The sequence below is a fragment of the Electrophorus electricus genome, chromosome 14 (assembly GCF_041902795.1).
Source record: "Electrophorus electricus isolate QZ-2024a chromosome 14, ASM4190279v1, whole genome shotgun sequence".
NCBI lineage: Eukaryota > Metazoa > Chordata > Actinopteri > Gymnotiformes > Gymnotidae > Electrophorus > Electrophorus electricus.
The window spans coordinates 24,322,393-24,339,478 of record NC_137510.1 but is presented as its reverse complement, the minus strand read 5'-3'; the positions used below and the strand labels follow the sequence as shown (position 1 = coordinate 24,339,478).

Here is a 17,086-nt window from a genome sequence, read left to right as displayed (position 1 = left end):
AATAATAGTTAATAATAACAAGTTTGGCCTTTATGTTTGGATGATGTGGTTCCCTGCATTGAGCTCTTTTTGCACCATGAATTAAAAGATGACATCACATTCTTTCTCCATCAATGAGCTTTGAACTATCTGTTCAAAAATAAAGCATAAAACATTTGTCAAAGAAGTTGTTTGGCCAAAAAAACTATTTGTATATTTTATTGTGACTTATGTGTGCATACTGTATTTCTGCTTAAGTACACAGAGACATTTAAGTACACAGAGATATTTAGGTATTGCCTTTTTCACTGGAATTTTTATTTCTGCCATACAAAAGCCCCAATCATCCATCCCGTCTTTTTTTGTATCTGTAGTCCATTGTCAGACCTGTTTACACTCACCCCCCCCACACACACACACACACACACACTCACACACCCCCATGCACACGCGCACACACGCACACACACACACACACACACTCACACACACACACACACACACACTCACACACCCCCATGCACACGCGCACACACGCACACACACACACACACACACACACTCACACTCACACATACACACACACACACACACACACAGCCAGCTGCCAGGTGGCACACCAATTAAAAGAGAATGAACAAGTGAGATAGATGGAAGAGGCAGATGGATGGATAGTCTGTGAGAGAGAGAGAGAGGTGGGGGGAGAGAAAAAGAGGGCAGACAGACTGAGAGAGATCCACCCCAACAGAGATGGCAGGCCAAAAAGAGAAGCGCGATAAAGGCGGGACGAGAGATAGAGGAAGAGAGAAGGAAGCAAATGTGGGTCGTTTTTCTTCCTGCATGGTAATTAGATACTGACCTGCTGCTCTGTCAGCATGGGTGCTTGTTGCCGATGGCGATGGCATTTAACGCCTAATGGCTCTTACCAGCATGCCACCTGTCCATTTTAACTGGACAAACACACACACACGCACACACTCACACGACATTCCACATATGAGAAGGCTCCCGTTATGATGTGTGTGTGTGTGTGTGTGTGTGTGTGTGTGTAAGGGAGCGCTGGGTGTCTGCTCAAATATTAATGTCTCCTCAGTGACCAGGGAGGCTAAGGATTACCCCTACGTAACCCGCTCTGTGTTACACCTTCTCGTGTACGCACACACATCCACACACACTCAGTGTTTTTGAACGCTGTTTCCACTGACTTGTGCCTAACTGTATTGCTATGTGAACATCCATATTTTAACCTCAGGGGGGGTTTGGGGGTAGTGTTGCTTGTTTGTTTGTTTGTTCATTCTTTTTTAAAATCAAAAAGCATCGTTCCTCATCTGGACAAGCCACTCTCTTCATCAACATTTGCCTGGTTTCCCATCACTACGTGTATGATTGGTCTGTAAATCTAAATATATATGCCAGAAGGATCTGGATATCTAAATATAATTTCAAACACTGTAATTATTCAGCTGGACGTAAATACGTCCATTGCCAGCCAACAGCATGTCTGTCAGGCTATTCTGGTGCACTTGTAATATGGAATGGAATGTGATGTTCCTTCTGATCATAAACAGCATATTATCATTTTGCCAAAAACAGACGGAAGAATATGTTTTGATGGTGAGTACAAAATATTATTAGTTGTTATACTTCCCGAGTTTTCTTTATTGTAGTTTTCTTTTAGCAATATTGGGTATGCATGTAGTAATGTATTGAGTATATATTCAGGTACTATCAGGTGTCCACGCCTTGAAGTGGGCCCTTTCCATGATTAAGACTGAGCTAACTCTCCGGGAAGGGCTACCTTTAGCTACTGCGTCAGCCTCAAATCCAGATACTTTCACACAGCAGAGTCATTCTGTCACAGGATGACATGTTATTACATGTCAATTTAGCAAAGCATTTACATTACAGTTCATTTACAGGTGAGAGGCACAGATGAACAGACGTCTGCTTCTTTAGTGAATGGAGTCCTCCTTGGGCCACTCCTGGCCTACATGTTGTACTATCGTAAGCTGTGTGTAAACAGAACTGCTGTAATGCTCAAAACATGATTAGTTTTAAGCACAGATTATAAATAAATCCTCAAATCACCACCCTCAGCTCAGCTGGACATATCTAGCCCATTAGTTACGTCTGGACATCATTAGTTAAGTCTGGACATCATTAACTACGTCTGGACGTCATTAGTTATGTCTGGACATCATTAACTACGTCTGGACATCATTAACTACGTCTGGACGTCATTAGTTATGTCTGGACATCATTAACTACGTCTGGACGTCATTAGTTATGTCTGGACATCATTAACTACGTCTGGACGTCATTAGTTATGTCTGGATATCATTAACTACGTCTGGACGTCATTAGTTATGTCTGGACATCATTAACTACGTCTGGACGTCGTTAGTTACATCTTCGGCAATGTCATGGAATGCTCCCCCTCCCCCAAGTCACGTGGTACAGCCCGCCACGTGCAGGGGATTCATATGTGTCGTCTGTAACCGCGACCTCCGCGATAGCACACACAGGATTTCGTGCTCTGTGTCCGTCTGTATATAAAGCCCTGCTAGTGTGTGCATCGTTGCTGGTCATTGTTTGCTGAGGTCTGTTAATGTTTGTGCAGCCTATGTGAATGTTCTAGTCATTGTCATTAGCGTTATGTGTATTCATGTTCACTGGTAACGTTCTGTGCGAGTGCCACCACTGTCGAATGTGCTTTGTGTTAATAAATGTTTGTCAAAGTCGAGGGAGCCTGTGCGTCCTGCTCCACACCCATCGGCAAGCAGTGGCAAATCAGCCATGCAGGACAGTGAGGGGATGGTGACCTGCAGCCTGAAAATACATCAATCAATCAATCAATCCTTTGGTGCTACTTTTGTAAAGAAAACCCCTCTATTACCATGTATTACACTGCTGGCTTATGTATACTATTTTCATTTAAATCATTTAGATTTTCAAAAAATACACAAATTTGGCATGCATGTCACTGCAATCTGACATTTCTGCATATTAAAGATGTTAAAAACATTTTGCAAAACTATATTTTATATAGCTTGCATGTGTATGGTGTTAAATCAATGAAACTGAGATCAAACATGCTTTGAAGAAACAATGGCCTTTTGAGTCTTTATAGTTAATTAAAGCAGATCACACACACACACACACACACACACACACACACACACACACACAAATCCATAATCAACCCTCGATTCACCAGCAGCTGAGCATACAGAGAGGGTGGACTAACACTGCAGGTATACATGTACAGTACAATTCTATCTATCTATCTATCTATCTATCTATCTATCTATCTATCTATCTATCTATCTATCTATCTATCTATCTATCTATCTATCTATCTATCTATCTATCTATATACTTTTACTATTTACTATTTTATCTATCTATCTATCTATCTATCTATCTATCTATCTATCTATCTATCTATCTATCTATCTATCTATCTATCTAGATACTTTTACTATTTACTATTTTATCTATCTATCTATCTATCTATCTATCTATCTATCTATCTATCTATCTATCTATCTATCTATCTATCTATCTATCTATCTATCTATCTATCTATCTATCTATCTAGATACTTTTACTATTTACTATTTTATCTATCTATCTATCTATCTATCTATCTATCTATCTATCTATCTATCTATCTATCTATCTATCTATCTATCTATCTATCTATCTATCTATCTATCTATCTATCTAGATACTTTTACTATTTACTAGATAGATAGATAGATAGATAGATAGATAGATAGATAGATAGATAGATAGATAGATAGATAGATAGATAAAGTAGTAAATTGTAGTGAAGTAAACAAGGTTTCTAGAGAAACAGGAGGTATATGCCGTTCTGGCATAAATATTTGCGTGTGTATGCACACACGCACACTTGTGTGTGTGTGTGTGTGTGTGTGTGTGTGTGTCCACTTGTGTGTACCTGCTGCAGATACATCTGCAGTGCTACCTGCACTGCGGTGTGGAGGACAGAGATGTAAGAAGAGAGGAGGGGTTGGACTGTGCGCCTCTCTCTGTAAGACTGGTGCTGTTAGATATGAGATCAGATTACACCAGATCACCAGATCACCAGAAGAACACACTGTAGTCTACCTGACAACTTACTGACCTCACACAGCCAAATCCAGGGCACCTGGGGTCAGACAGCAGGAGGGGGCCTCTGGAACAAGGCTGCTCACGATGAGTAGAGCACTGTGGTCTGGTATATGCGTTTGGTGGTCCTTAAAGGTGTGGTCTGGTACATGCGTTTGGTGGTCCTTAAAGGTGTGGTCTGGTACATGCGTTTGGTGGTCCTTAAAGGTGTGGTCTGGTACATGCGTTTGGTGGTCCTTAAAGGTGTGGTCTGGTACATGTGTTTGGTGGTCCTTAAAGGTGTGGTCTGGTACATGCGTTTGGTGGTCCTTAAAGGTGTGGTCTGGTACATGTGTTTGGTGGTCCTTAAAGGTGCCTTTTCATCATTCTATAACATTCTATGCTTTAGTCTTTCTTGGCTTTTTATATGAGTAAGTTTTCCTGTGATGAAACTGGTTGTTGAGAACCAGAGATCACAGGTTGGAATTACAGACTGACTGGACACACACACACACACACACACACACACACACACACACACACACAGATTAAATGTACTGATTAAATGTGAATGTTCAGTGGCATATAGTTTTTTGTTTACACACTATAACGAAAAATAACATGCAGTTAGTAAAGCCTGACACTCAAGGAGCAAAATCTCAGATCTGTGCGACTATACACACGTTCTCAGCTTCACATAACACATACTTTTCTCTACACTACACCCAGACATCTAACGTAATGGCACGTAATGGCCAAAATATTATGGTTGTGAACCTTTTGATCAAGCACAGACACTGGGTGTAAAGACGCTTAGGGGCTTATTTGTAAATTCACCAATCACGAGTAAGCACGATAAAGAGGCATCGGGTAAGTTTACCCGTCCACAACAAATAAAAAGAGGAAGAGGAAGAGTGAGGATGAGGGGGATGGGGAGGAAGAGGTAGACCTGGAGGAGAACATAGACAACAGTTATGCAGACCAAATTCATCACATGAGATCTGAGCAGGATTGGTTGACCATGCAGTAAACCATGGGCTGACCAATGAGAGAGGCTGGACACAGAGTTCAGGAGACATACCGAGGCAGCAGTAATTCAGACGTTTCAACAAAAGCACATGTGAAAAACTAGTTTTCAGTACTGTCTGCAGTAAAGCAGGTGCAATGCAGCCTACGATGTTCACATCAGTACAATGTAAACTACTATATACACATCAGTGCATTGTAACCTATGATATACACATCAGTACAATGTAACCTACTATATACACATCAGTACAATGCAACCTACTATATACACTTCAACTGTACTTTTTGATATCCAATCAATGCCTTGTACCTTGTCCTATGACATTATACGTGTATTTTGATTGGTCTACATAGGACTGAGGGTCCAGAACATCAAGGAAGGAGCCCATATTCTCAAAGGAACAAGAGCACTATCGTCAACATAATTTTGGCCAATTATGCGATATGCCTCAGGGAAATTCAAACAAACATCTTCTGTTTTCAATAATGTCCCTCTTGGGGTGAATCCTTCAAAAATCACTTACAGACGAAAACTCTACCGAGAAATTCTGAGAGAGTAAACAACCTCCACCATGAACATGTAGAGGTAAGATACTGTGCACTGCACACAGAACCTCACATGTACATTTATAGTATGTCTGTACTGTACATGAAATTATCTTCGTAGATGAAGCTGGGTTTAACCTGGCAAAAGTAAGAAGAGGGAGAAACATTGACCACATCGCTGCTTTGAATGTCAAGATGACATCACAGTGATATCACAAAGTGCACAGACTGGGGTGCTCCATCGCTATGCCAGTGTAGGTCCAACGTAATCACATTTTTAGATAATCTATATTGCATAGTCACAGCAGAAGACCAAGTGGATCAAGAGCAGAGCAGACACACTCAGAGCTAATAAGTATTCTCCTTTTAAAACCATCGCCTAAACCTACAGCATTGTTCACAACTCAAAACCCTTCAGTGGACGTGACACTCTGTCTGTCTTAGTCACATTAGTGCTGGACTTAACAGGTGACTGTGTGTACGTGTTAGCAGTCTCATGAAAAATGTTCATCTCGGTAGGCCTAGAGGCTTGCAGCTTGCGAGTGTGGTTTCTCCTCAACAGTCCTCCACTTCTCACCATGTAGGACCTTAAGCATGTCAACCTGAAGGATCTCCTGCACTCGCCATCCACTCTGGCTTGGACCAATCAGAAGTGGATGTGTTCTTGATCGTTTGCTCTAGTGCAGGTTCTGGTGTTCCTTCTTTTTGGCTTCAGCCTGTTTGAACGTCTTGATTCTGGTCCAGCAATGAGTTGGTGCTTTTGGCAGCGAAGGGTAAATTGGTGCATGTGTCTCTTCCCAACAGAAGCTGTGCTGTGGTGTGGCGCAATACATTTGTAACACTCTTGCTCTATCTTCCATCCTGCCAACGTCCTTCCACTATGGCTATCAGGCATCACGTTGCCATGGCCTCGCTGGTGCGTTGTCACGGCCACTACAGTATGTTGCCACGGTATACCAGTGCGTTGCTGTGGTATAGGTGTGGTCAGCAGGGATTCTCTCTGATTAGCATATCACTGGCATTGTTCTACCTTCTGTTCTGCTCTGGCCACCAAACTTAAATGTTGCGCAGTGGCGCTGAACTTCCCATCCGCCTGGTGCATGACAGCCTGACCTGAATGACTGAGTCCCCAGAAGGTTTGCCAACATCCTCAGGCTCTTCCTCAGCTTGAGGGAATATGTGCTTTACTGGTGCCCAGGACAGAGTGTCTGCTGTAATTAGCTGCCCTGCCAGTACATTCCCAATGTCATACAAACTCCAACCTAGTTGTGTGGGGCTCTTTCAACCGTTTGAGGCTGTGAAGAAACTGACTAGCAGCGGCTTCTTGTTCCCACATCTAATCTGAAATCTGTGTTCCCGCCACTCAAGCCGACCGGTTCTGTCCTTTCATCTGAGATCCGTGACATGATCTCACCCAGGAACGCAAAGCCCTTGTCTTGCTTCTCAGGTCCTGCTACGTAAATGACTGCTCCAGCTAATATGCATTTCTGACCATAATGCCTCTTCTGGCGGGACTCAGGGGGCTCTTTGGAGCAAGATGGTTTTTCCACGGACTTGCTGCAGTATCTCTGAGCCTGAAAGCTTCCGTCCACTTCCACACTTTCTACTGAGCTGCCCCGCAGGACTGGCTGCCGGGATTCTCTCTGCTGTTTCCCTTTAGTCATCGCTCGTTCTAGTGAGGCTGAGTCTAGTTGAGAACATTGCATCACGTATGCCAAACACTTTTCTGTGACTTATCAGTTCCTCTTTGATAGCTCTGACTCCACTGTGCTCAGCAAGAGTGTGAGGAGGGATAATAAGTGACCCCACGCTCTTGCCAGGACCCTGAACACACTTGTTAAACCCAAAGATGCCCTTTTGCTTACTAGCATAGTACTTCTGAAAAGCCCCCAATGCTGTGTCATGTGGCCTTTCTGAAAGGCTCTGATGCTCTGTTACATGACCTCTTCTGAAAAGCCTCTGATGCTGCGTCACGTGACTTCTTCTGCTCTCCTGTTAATGACAGGATGCTGAACATTTCCTCCACATGTGCGGTTTATTTGGTGTTCTTCAGATTCTTCATCCAGTCCTGATGCTGTCCTCTAGGGCTCTTACCATCTCAACCACTTTGGCGCTTCACTAGCACTAACTGCAATGCTAAGTGAGGTTCAGCTTCTTCCTTCGCACCATAAGAATTTTTCCTCTTCTTCTCCTGCTGATGCTATTTTCCCACAAATCCGCTCTGTCTCGCTGTATGTCTCTTACGCGACATGCAGATTTTCTCTGACACCATGTTGTGTAACAGGCGTGAGTTTTCAGGGATGACTCAGAGAACTGGCAGTCAGTTAACCATTTACACAAGAAACCGCTCAACCTCCTCGATTTACCCCAGATTCCACATGTAGCCCCACTCATTAGTAATGTCCCTTACATGACAGGAGCTTTGGTATGTTAATCTGAGGTGGTTTGCCAGTGGTTGAATGAATGTTGTGAACAGATACATCTGTCATAACCATGGTACAGTATATCAAGTTTATCTGATAGGATAACATGTAGGTTCAGTACTGTTGAGACAGGTTCCACACACATATGCACAGACACACACAACCGTGTCAAGATTGAGACTTTTAGAGAGAGTTAACCGACTGACATAGTGCTATTCACAAGATATGAGAGCTCTCGTCAGACTGCAGTCCACATGCTCTACTTAGTGTACTCACAAAAGATAGGACAACACCTCTGTGTGGACAGGACAATGTCCCTGTGGACACCTCTGGAGTCACAGAAGTATTTACCAAACTAGTGGGACTTCACACAAGGACTTTGTATGAATGGTGACATGTGGTGTATGTATGTATGCATGTATGTGTGTGTGTGTGTGTGTGTGTGTGTGTGTGTGTGTGTGTGTGTGTGTGTGTGTGTGTGAGTGTATGTGAGAGAGAGAGCACCTTCTCCTAATATTCAGGAAATATTATAATTATTTACTACATAAAGCATAGTCTCTGATGGCCACAGATACAGCCTGACTAGGCCTGATTAGCCAATCACAGGAAGCTAGCAGTAAAACCACAATGTAGATCTTATCCTCTTCAGTGTCTGAACTATGGGAGTTGGAGTTATTACATCTGTTCAATCTCAGATAAAGTTTTAAAAGAAACACTAAATCAAATTTACATAAACTACTTGGGTAAACTGATTTAAATTTTACAACTCAGTGAGGTTGTCACACTGTTGTAGCACAGTTACAATGTTGTAACACTGACCATGTTAAAAATTACATCACACACTGAAAGGTTAAGCTCTGCTTGCTACGAATAGAATGAAGGAAAATGAGCTTGTAATTGCACCACCACAATTACAGTGTAATTATACCATTAATTACAGTGTAAATAATCAGTAACAATACGTAATAACAGTGATACATCCATTGACATTGAATGCTATTCTTCACTATTCTACACCGCAAAAGTAAGTATAGAATGAGTACCTAACATAAAACATTATTTTTGCAGCATAATTCAGTATATTGCTCTGTAATACAGTTCAACCAAACTTTGTTATCAGTGTGTAGATAGAATTTCCGTACTGATAACGTGCAGATTATATGTTGGAGCCAGTCTTGGGATGTGAGGGGACAGTCTGTGTGTGGACGTCGGCTGTGCACAAGTACACTGTGTGCTTGTACCTAATATGTGCTTGATTAGCATAGCAGCACATCGTAGCATAATGCACCATCCTGAGATTCAGAGACTGCCTGTATGAGATCTTCAGGGCTTTTGTTGTTTTGTGTTTGTCCAATACACCTTGTTGCTAGGGAAATTGTTTTGTGTTTGTACGCGTGTGCGTGCCGCGGGGTGGGGTGAAGTAACAGAGAGAGGAAGATCCTCGGCACCTACAGGGCCACATACTGGGAAAAGGTCTGGGTGAGTGTAGATTAAATAATCTGATTAAGGAAGAGGTGAATTAGCTCTCTCTTCACTGAATAACTCACATTCACTCCATCTGAGCATGCACTAACACTCCATCAGAGTGATCCAGATTCTTCTCTCCGATAAAATACTATTTTATCTTCTCAGATAAAATACACACGCAGCTCTTGATCCTATACAATGTTGGAATTGATTTATTTATCTACACAAATGGAAATAAATCAAATTTGTGTACACACAGAAACAGATAATTGTCTGTAGGTGTGTCTTTATGTTTGTTGAAATCATACAAAATACAGAACCCCTAAATCCTAAATCTGTAATCCCTTGCACCAATCGATCCATTTGTGCATTCTTCCATCTACTCTCTGTCTAGCAGCTTTAGAGGACTTTAGGTCTTCTGTGTGTGTGTGTGTGTGTGTGTGTGTGTGTGTGTGTGTGTGTGTGTGTGTGTGTGTGTAAGTGTGTATGTGTTCATGTTGCTATGTATGTTGTTAATAATACAAATAAAGATATAATTATAAAGTAATTGTGTTGCAGTCATGTGTGTTCCTGTAGAAAGAAAACTGTCTGAGGTCTCTCCATCAATCTTTGTGTCTGTGACACACATGTGCACACGCACCCACGTGCACACACAGAGACAGACACACACACACACAGACAGACTTTCTCTCTATGTTCTCGATATACTCAGTTGCCTCCTCTCATAAAACCCGACACCTTGTATGCCTGAACGAGAAAAAAAAAACCTGAACTTCATGGCCTGATCTGCTCCGCGTCAAGTCCAACCGAGCTGGCCACTGCCAAACCTTACGAGGGCCCAAATGCAAACAAAGAGGTGGATCTGCTTTCCTGCGTGAAAAAAAAAAAAAGCCTTGTATTTCTTTTCAGCCGTGGCTGGCCTCAGCAGGTGGAAGAGAGCAGCATGAATAAGTCATTCCATGCTGGACAGGGAACTGGAGCCAGGACGACGATCACCTCCCCCAGGTAGCACTGATCTCTGCACTGCTGCGGTAACCTCGGGGCAGTGCCCCATATCAAGGCTGGGGGGAACAGTAGGAGGGGGTAATCCTACCTTGGGAACTCAAACGTTCACCGCACTTGCACTCACACGCGTCACATGCGCACATGCATGTAAAAGAACCACCCAGGCCTTACTGGACGGCTGGACAGCCCCCGTGGCTGCTGCCCACTGGTGAGATCAGGGCTGGTGTTCATCGTTTTAAAGTAAAAGCACAGATCAGTATTAACCCCCAGATAAGGGGTGTGGGTGTCACCCCAGGTTAGGGGTATGGGTTTGACCCAAGGTGGGAGTGTGGTTGTGACCCCAGGTGAGGAGTATGGGTCTGACCCCTGGGTGGCCCGAGTGGGGGGTATTGTTGTGACTCTAGCTGGGCTGTATTAGTTTGACTCTAGGTGGGGTGAATGGAATACTCTGGGTGGGGTGTATGGATGTGACTCTAGGTGGGGGAATTAGTGTGACTAGGTATGGAAGTGTATGGAAATGACTCTAGCTGTGGGGTATTAGTGTGACTCTAGGTGGGGTGTATGGAAGTGACTCTAGCTGTGGGGTATTAGTGTGACTCTAGGTGGGGTGTATGGAAGTGACTCTAGCTGTGGGGTATTAGTGTGACTCTAGGTGGGGTGTATGGAAGTGACTCTAGCTGTGGGGTATTAGTGTGACTCTAGGTGGGGTGTATGGAAGTGACTCTAGCTGTGGGGTATTAGTGTGACTCTAGGTGGGGTGTATGGAAGTGACTCTAGGTGGGGTGTATGGGTGTGACTCTAGGTGCGGTGTATGGGTGTGACTCTAGGTGGGGTGTATGGGTGTGACTCTAGGTGGGGTGTATGGGTGTGACTCTAGATAGATAGGAGACGCACGGAACCTGCAAAGTGTGACAATGACTCCTTTGTTTCAAACACATGCAGAAACTTTGCAAACAGACTCAAACGGACTTAATGACTACACTGATGTAGGCTACACCACTTCCTCCTGAAACCACGTTGGTGACACACTTTCCCCATCAACCTCATGAAGAGTCACAGTATCAAAGATTCCATTCGGCCCTGGTGTGTGACTGTGACTAGTGTAGCTGGATATTGGCCTTCAGGTGATGAACCAGATGACCAAGCAGTGGCATATTTGTAATATTAATAATAATAATCATCATCATCATCTGTGACTGTGTTATCATCCCATTCCCTTACTGTTTGCCTCTCAGAAATCAGATTATGAATTCCAAGTATATAACCATAGTCGATGAAAGGACATTAAGCCAGACCTTGAAGTCCTGCAGTCCAGTCCACCATCGCTCCCACAGAGAGCACGTAATCCACCCAGCTCACTACACACCGCCTTAAGAAATGTGAGATGACCTCAGGTGGAACACTTAGAACACAATCTCTCTCTCTCTCTCTCTCTCTCTCTATCTATCTCTAGCTATCTATCTATCTATCCCCCCCCCCCCACACACAGACCCTTCTCTCTCTCCCACGAGATAAACACACACACACACACCCTGTCTCAGTGTGTCCTCATGTGAGGTGAGCTGTAATCAGGGCTTGATTTGAGGGTGGACATTATCGGATGCCATCCCCCCAATAAAGAACTTAAAAAAGAAAAAGAGAGAATGCATTCCCCTTGTCAACCCCCCCCCCCCCCCCCGCACATCCCCTTTTGAGAATTTTGTTGTGATATCACGTAAGATGACCATTAGCTATTATTTCTACTCTATTTATAAAGGAGTTCTTCAAACCAAACCTCGATGTGAGCAAAATGTTAACCTTTCTGAGTACCAACAGTAGGGGGCGATCTGACCACTCTGCTCTCTTATATAGAGGAGAGTTTGGTTTAGCGCGTTCAGATTCAGACCAGCTCAAGATATATTTAATGCCCCATCCCACTCCCAGACCACCCCACCCCTCAGGTGAAACTAACCCCCGATTCTTTTGCAGTCTGACCATTGGCTGTAATAATACGTGCTGTAAAACAGCTAACATTCTCCTTTCTCCTTCTCTTTCTCTTCTCTCCTTTGCTCCTTCTCGCAGTTTCTCAGGCGACATTAATCTGATAGCAATAACATGTCAATCCCATCTGCTAATTATCTGAACGCTTCAGAAGATGGGCGCGTTCATAAGTCGTCCGGCTATTTATAGTCTCCGCAATTTCTACGCAATTACAGAATCTGTTTCACGGCTTTGGGTGAAAACAATTGACCAATCACAGCCCGTGACAGGGAATTTCCACTCGTATGGCCACGCCCCTCAAATGACGCAGAAAAAAAAACCCCACATAGGCCAAGCAGTGGGGTACAAGGCCACGAGGCAGCACTGCGTCGGCGCGCGCTCGCGGCATGCTTGGCGAGACACCGGCCGGCAAATCACGCGACGGTAGTAGAAGTGAGGTGGGCTAAATCAGAAAACGGCCACGTTCTTGCTTTGACTCTCATTCCACATGAGTCGACAGATCTGCATGCGTGTTCATATTTTTACGCATCCTCAGAACATTGCTGGTAATTGTTTTTTTGACGCAGTGGCCTTTTAGTATTCAGATCCCAGCACCCAAACGTCTCGATCGATACACTTTGTTTCAATTTTCCACGTTAATAGCATGACCGATGTGCGCAAGGCTGTGATTTCAGACTGCGTCTTCGTTTTGCTCTCGTCTTGCTCCGCGCGCTGTCATGGTACGACATGCACTGCGTGATCTGACCACGTCACGCTCCGAGGGGTCTTCGCTTCATATGTGATTTCAGCGTTTGTAACGGGAGGATGATGAACCAAAAATTGTCTAGTTCAGACAAACGCCTGCTTCAGTCCCGATATTCCGCATGTATCCTCGGGAAGCCGGGTCACGGAGTCAGGAAATTTACCATTTGGTGAAATATAATTCCTCCATCCAGATATATTTGTTGTTAAATCAAGGCTGATGTCCAAATAGTTGAGCAGATGGCTACCGCTTTTTGACGCAGTGGCACACCGGCAGCGTTTTCTCTATATATTAATCTTAACCTTGGGGTTATCGAGTGCGTGGGGATAACGGTTTAAATCCGCCGTGTGGGAATATATTGCGATTACCCGGAGACGGTTATATCACAGATGAACGGGCGGATTAAGACCTCGCTCTCATTACCCGCATTATGACGCACGGACGTCCACAGCTCCGCAAGATGAGGCACCTTTTCGGCACTAAAAAGTTCCTGGGAAGGACAGCAAGAAGACATATTTAACCGCCGACTTCCACATGGACAGAGCAGGTTACACTGAACTGCGGGCAGCTGAAACGGGGGGGGGGGGTCTCGCCCCACAGGATTCACCCTCACACGTGCACTATGTGATGAAACAGCGCAGCAGTCATGAAAAGGCATGACGACAAGATCCGCTGTAACCCAAATGACTCCTATTGCGCAGGTGACTGCATTACGCACTGCTGTTTTCTAGATAGTGTCTGCTTAACACAAACCGATTAGCCTGCCGCGAGAAGGTTACCTAAGTAACCAGTAAAATACGAACGATACGACAGGCCGAGTCATCTCAGTCCCGCGCCAGTCTATCGCACGTATTGCGCAAATCTTTCAGTCATTACTTTCAGCAGCAGTAGCGTCCACATAAATACATCAATAATTGCACAGAGGGGGCAGGATTCTAGTTTTAATGAGCCGGTTCTTACTTTTCTCACTGTCCTTTCAGATCATCTGAATAAATAGAGATTGTTCTAGACTTTCCTTCGGATTGTCGCAGTCTGAGACGGAGGTAAAACAAATTCCGCATTACAGTCAATGTCACTCTGTCATGGCTCGTGTTGGAAGCGCGCTCATGACACTGCACTTTGACGTCCTCGGAACACAAAGTTCTTTCACTGTCGGCCAGCCGCGTCTCTGTCTGTGCGCCCTAAGCGCTATTAAAGGATTTTCAAAAGTTGGAGATGCCGATCTTACCCCCATGGTTGCGCAGCCAGTCCGTCCTCCTCGAAACGATGAGAAGATGTCAGCCTTTCAGGTTGCACGAGGAGGGAAGTGTGTTTCAAACGGGTGTAGGGAAACGCGAGGAAAAAAACTCTAAATTGCTTTAGATTTTCGGTGTTAACCTGACAAAGTAACTGCGGGTTAGTTGTCAAAGTTGTGATAAGTCGTAAAACAAGTTACTCCTTGGAATACAAAGTTATCGAGACTTATAACCATTAAAAAAATTAAAAGCGAATAAAATAAACTATAGAATAGAATTTGAAAGGGCAGCGCATCTCACGAGGATGCCGGTCAACACACTGCTCTGGACACTTGCGGCAAAACTAAGGAGCCGCACTGGTCCGTTTGGGGGGGATTTGGTCTGCCTCCGCGGTACAGCCCGCTGCCGCAGTACTTCCCGCTAGTCCCCGCACCACTCCGCCCGAGGAAGAAGCGCCGGTGGATGTGAGTGATGCGCTCTCCAACCTTTCCAACCTCATAAATGAACCTTCTCCACGAACCGCCCACAGCCAATCCGCCCGGCCAATGGGCGCGCCGCGCGTTTTTCGACCGACGTGTCTTCCACCCAATCCTCACGGCGAAGGACGAGCAAACGGACCAATCCCGTGTAACAGATGCCCCGCCTCCGTTACTGCAGAATTCCGAGCGTGCCGTGCCGGCGTTTCTTCTCAGTGGCCGAGCTCTGCACGCTAAGGCAAAGTTCGTGCTGTTGCACGGCGCGTGCCTTTGAAAGGTTAGCCCGCTGAATTCTTCTGTGGCTCGAGGTGAATGTTGAGGCGCCGGTGTTGCATGCGTGCAGGCGGGCGGACGCAGGTGCGCCAGTTCTGTGAGCCCCGTGTCACTTCTGTGCGCCACCGGCTTTCTGCGCAACGGGACACTCAGTACGAGCCATGCTCACATCGCCTCCCTTCTGCTTGCACTGAACGTCCGGAACAGACTGGCAGCGTCTCACACCGAATCTTTGTTGTGTTTACCATGCAGATTTAATACTTTTAACTACTATCATATATAAACGTTGTATATGTAGGTGTGGCATGCAAATTGTATGTCAGCCAGTGGTGTATAAGTTACGTGGGAAGCCTAATGGAGTTGTTTGAGACATGGGTTGAACATTGTTCACCACTCTTGCCTTTAATAAAGTTTTTTCTTGCTTTTTGAATCAGCAAAATGGCTGTCACAATCTGTTGAATATTCTTCAACACTCCACCGCCGATCTTTCTCTTGCTTGCTCTCTCGCTCTTTCACTCCAAAAAGGAGAAAATATCCCCAATTTTCAGTCTCCACAGCAACAGCGGTCAGGTGACCTTGCTTTAAAATCAATGCTGACTTGGAAAAAGGAAGTGCGGGAGAGAGATGGGGGAGGGGTGGAGGAGGGGCGGAGGAAAGGCCAGACGGAGGAAGAGACTGAAATGCCATTTCATGTTTAGGCCTGTGTAAGCAGTTCATGAAGAGAAAGACAAGAACAGTGTCTAACAAGCGCATCATATCACTGCAAACTAGACATCCTAACTGGACTGCTGTGTGTGCAGGTTTGGGCACGTGTGTGTGTGTCTGTGTATGCACGCATGTGCGTGCGCGCGCGTGTGTGTGTGTGTGCGTGTGTGTGTATGTAAGGGGGGGTAGAGAGACATTCTCTGCGCAGTGTTCCCTGTGATGAAACCTGCAGACTGGGAATAGTAAGTGGGATGACTTCTCCGATGAGGACAAGGACCATGGGAATGGAGGAGTGAAAAAAACAAGGGATGAGAGGAAGAGAGAGATACTGGCCTGGGGAGAAAGCAAACAGCAGACATGAGGAACAGAGGGAAAGGCTGAGCTGGGTGGAGAGGTGCAGAGAAAGAGGGAGACGCAGGGAGAAAGAGGGAGATGCAGGGAGAAAGAGGGAGATGCAGGGAGAAAGAGGGAGAAAGGGAGATGCACGGAGAAAGAGGGAGATGCAGGGAGAAAGGGAGACACAGGAAGAAAGGGAGACAGGGAGAAAGAGGGAGACGCAGGGAGAGAGAGGGAGACGCACGGAGAAAGAGGGAGACGCAGGGAGAAAGAGGGAGACGCACGGAGAAAGAGGGAGATGCAGGAAGAAAGAGGGAGATGCAGGAAGAAAGGGAGACACAGGGAGAAAGAGGGAGACAATCTGAAGGATGAACCCAAAAGAGTAAGGACACTGAGACAAGCAAACAAAGACAGAGACATTAGGGAAGGGCTAGGACCAATAAATAGCTTGAAAAACACACACACACACACACACACACACACACACACACACACACACACACACTTGCATTTGTACTTAAGCATATTGTACAGTAGCCAGTGGTGTTGTTGCAAAATTTGTTACAAAAGTCTGCACAACATTTACAAGTCAATTTTTGTCAAAAAATTGCCATAGTGCATCATCTGTTCCACGCTGTAATTCTTTCAGCCCCATTCAACTGTACAATCTCTCTCTCTCACACACACACACACACACACACACACACACACACACACACACACACACACACACACACACTGTTTAACTTAAAGTGGGTCAGAGGAAGCTGTGCGTGC

At 45.0% G+C, this 17,086-nt stretch overlaps 1 protein-coding gene across 1 annotated transcript in view; it reads right to left on the bottom strand.

The window, feature by feature from the left end:
- Window positions 1-15,000, bottom strand: part of atp1a3b (ATPase Na+/K+ transporting subunit alpha 3b) — a 33,028-nt gene extending 18,028 nt beyond the window's left edge. Inside the window, exon 1 of the mRNA XM_035530942.2 lies at window positions 14,513-15,000. Within this exon, the coding sequence (XP_035386835.1) occupies window positions 14,513-14,518 (6 nt within the window). The 5' untranslated portion in view covers window positions 14,519-15,000. The remainder of the gene's footprint in view (window positions 1-14,512) is intronic.
- Window positions 15,001-17,086: the final 2,086 nt, after the last annotated feature.